General features: G+C 46.6%; 1 protein-coding gene across 1 annotated transcript; it reads right to left on the bottom strand.

The window, feature by feature from the left end:
• Positions 1-778: 778 nt before the first annotated feature.
• Positions 779-1933, bottom strand: UCRPA7_4329 (putative uv-damage endonuclease protein; the record flags this gene model as incomplete). The annotated part of the gene is made up of 2 exons (XM_007916816.1): positions 779-1699; positions 1754-1933. 2 exons carry the CDS (start codon positions 1931-1933, stop codon positions 779-781), a joined length of 1101 nt encoding a protein of 366 aa, XP_007915007.1.
• Between the last annotated feature and the right edge of the window lie 400 nt (positions 1934-2333).

Raw genomic sequence — 2333 nt, forward strand, 5'->3', positions numbered from 1 at the left:
CTCTACATGTTCAGTTATAATGCATTTGTGGGTGATGCTAGCTATCCTGTTGCAACGGAGCTTGTTAGTACTAGGTTACGGTCATGGAGTGTAGGGTCGGCGATTAGCCTTGGCTATGTCCTGGCTTGGCTCACTGGCTTCTGCTCACCGTATTTCATCAATCCGGAGAACTTAAACTGGGTGTGTATCCTCCTTAAGATATCCACCATCAATAAGTCTATGAAACTAACCTATACTCGTCAACTAAGGGCGCGAAATATGGTTATATCTGGGCTGGTTCGAATCTTGCCTGCTTTATCTTTTTCTTTCTGTTTATTCCAGAGTTGAAGGGCCGCACCCTTGAGGAAGTTGACGAACTTTTTGCTAACAAAGTCTCGGCATGGAAATTCAAATCATACAAAACAACCATCATAGATGAAGCACTCAGGGATGTGCAGAAGCGGGATCATCTGGACGAAACAAAGAAAGAACCAGTAGAACTTCTTGAGGATGTTGAAACTAGTAATTCCTAGAATAGCATATGGCCTTGATTTTGGAAGCCAGGATGTGCTTTTTGAGTTTGACGAGGCTTCCGACTTGACATACTTCCGACTTATTATTTTCATAGAGTTAGTCTCGAATCTATGCTAATTTGGCAATGAGGCCAGAGCAAAATGAGGCAGACACCTTGATAAGATCATACAATATTACATATATAAATACCAAAATCGCTATAGACTAAAGTCCAGCAGCATTGTCCTACAACCTACACCACGCGGACAAGAGAGATGCTAATATCCTACATCTTGGTTCCTTCATTAATTGTTGTCTTCTTTTCTCTCTTCTTCGGTCTCAACCAGTCCTCCATGCCCACCGGCCAGTAAACCCGACTAGAAGGTCCTCCCATCGCAAAATCCTCAGCACTAATCTCAAGCTGTTTCCTCGCTGAGGACTCTATGAGATCAACGCCATCACCGCTGGCGCCGTTTTGATCTTCCCCATTGTCTGCGGCTTTAGATTTCTTGCGAGGTGTTTTGACCTTTTTATTCTTGTCTGGTGGAGGGGGTCTATTTTCGTCTAATCTTTCGTATGGCACAACATCGTTGATCCTGTCGTAACCAGGTAATTTGAAATTCTTCATCAGCTCAAAAACGGCCTGCTCCTTATCTTTTGCTTCGATCATGAGATCGCTGTCTGGTGGACATGGCGGTAAGGTCATGACACGCGCCGAGTGCTTTCTACGGTCGCGAGGTGTGGTCGCGCCAGCACACGGCTCGCTGTAGTGCATCTTCTGCGTGATTCCTTTTCGTTTCCATGTTGCTGAGATTCGCTCCATGATCTCTGGTTGGCTGATGTCGTATGTACCTTCTCGGCATTTGTCGGCATCAAATATAATGTTGTGATGGTGATAATCTAGGACGAGAGGTATATTGAGTTCCTCGCAAATAGGCAGCAAGTCGTGGACGGACCAGGCAACGTCATCATTTTCGAGGACTAGCCGAAGCTTGATGGAGTCTGACAACAGACTTGAATAATTTGTCCGAAAGCGATCGAGGGTGGCCATCTTGTCGCCGTAAGTGCCGCCCATATGTAGGATCATCACAGCATCTCTATTCTGCTGAGGCGATAGCTTGAGCAGTGAAAGCATCTCATCGTGATATTCGAGATCTCTAACAGCAGCAGTGATGACCTCCTTCCGTGGGGAACCTAGCTGAGTAAACTGAATGATGGTTAGATCATTAGGTTTGAAAAAGCATGAAAAGGCAAGATATACCTGTCCTGGATGAGTTGTTAATCGGTGTCCGAGCTCTGTGGCAACCTTTCCAGCGTCGGCCAGCACTTCTTTTGCGAATGGAGTGAGACTGTAACCATGCTCCGGGTGGCTAGCAAAAGGAAACATCTCCGAACTGAGCCTCATGAATTTGATGCCGTATTTCTCGTTCCAGCGCAGCATCTTTGGTATATCACGGGCATTTGCCAGACCTATGTCCTGCACATACTCTTGCCCTCGAGCAATGTTAGCCGGCTTTGTCTTATCTGGTCGGTTTTTTGTGGGATGCTCTGGCTGAGTGGGATCCTGTAAAGGATGCCTATGCTCAATTATAGACGCCATCCGACATGTTCTTGAGCAAAACACGGGGGGTTTCGCGTTCCGCAAATAGGTGTTTAGGCATGCCTAATCGAGTGTTACCAGAAATACTCCCAGTGTGATCAGTCCATTAACTTACATAACCAAGTCTGCCTCTCCACGGCAGTGGCAAGTAAGCGCTATTGACCGGAGGCGGCCGCGAAGGCCCTCGTTCAGGAGAGTCCAAAGTATCCTCGATATCCATGGTTTCTTCGCCCTCGTTGCT

Source organism: Phaeoacremonium minimum, assembly GCF_000392275.1.
Source record: "Phaeoacremonium minimum UCRPA7 unplaced genomic scaffold PA7_03_scaffold_331, whole genome shotgun sequence".
NCBI lineage: Eukaryota > Fungi > Ascomycota > Sordariomycetes > Togniniales > Togniniaceae > Phaeoacremonium > Phaeoacremonium minimum.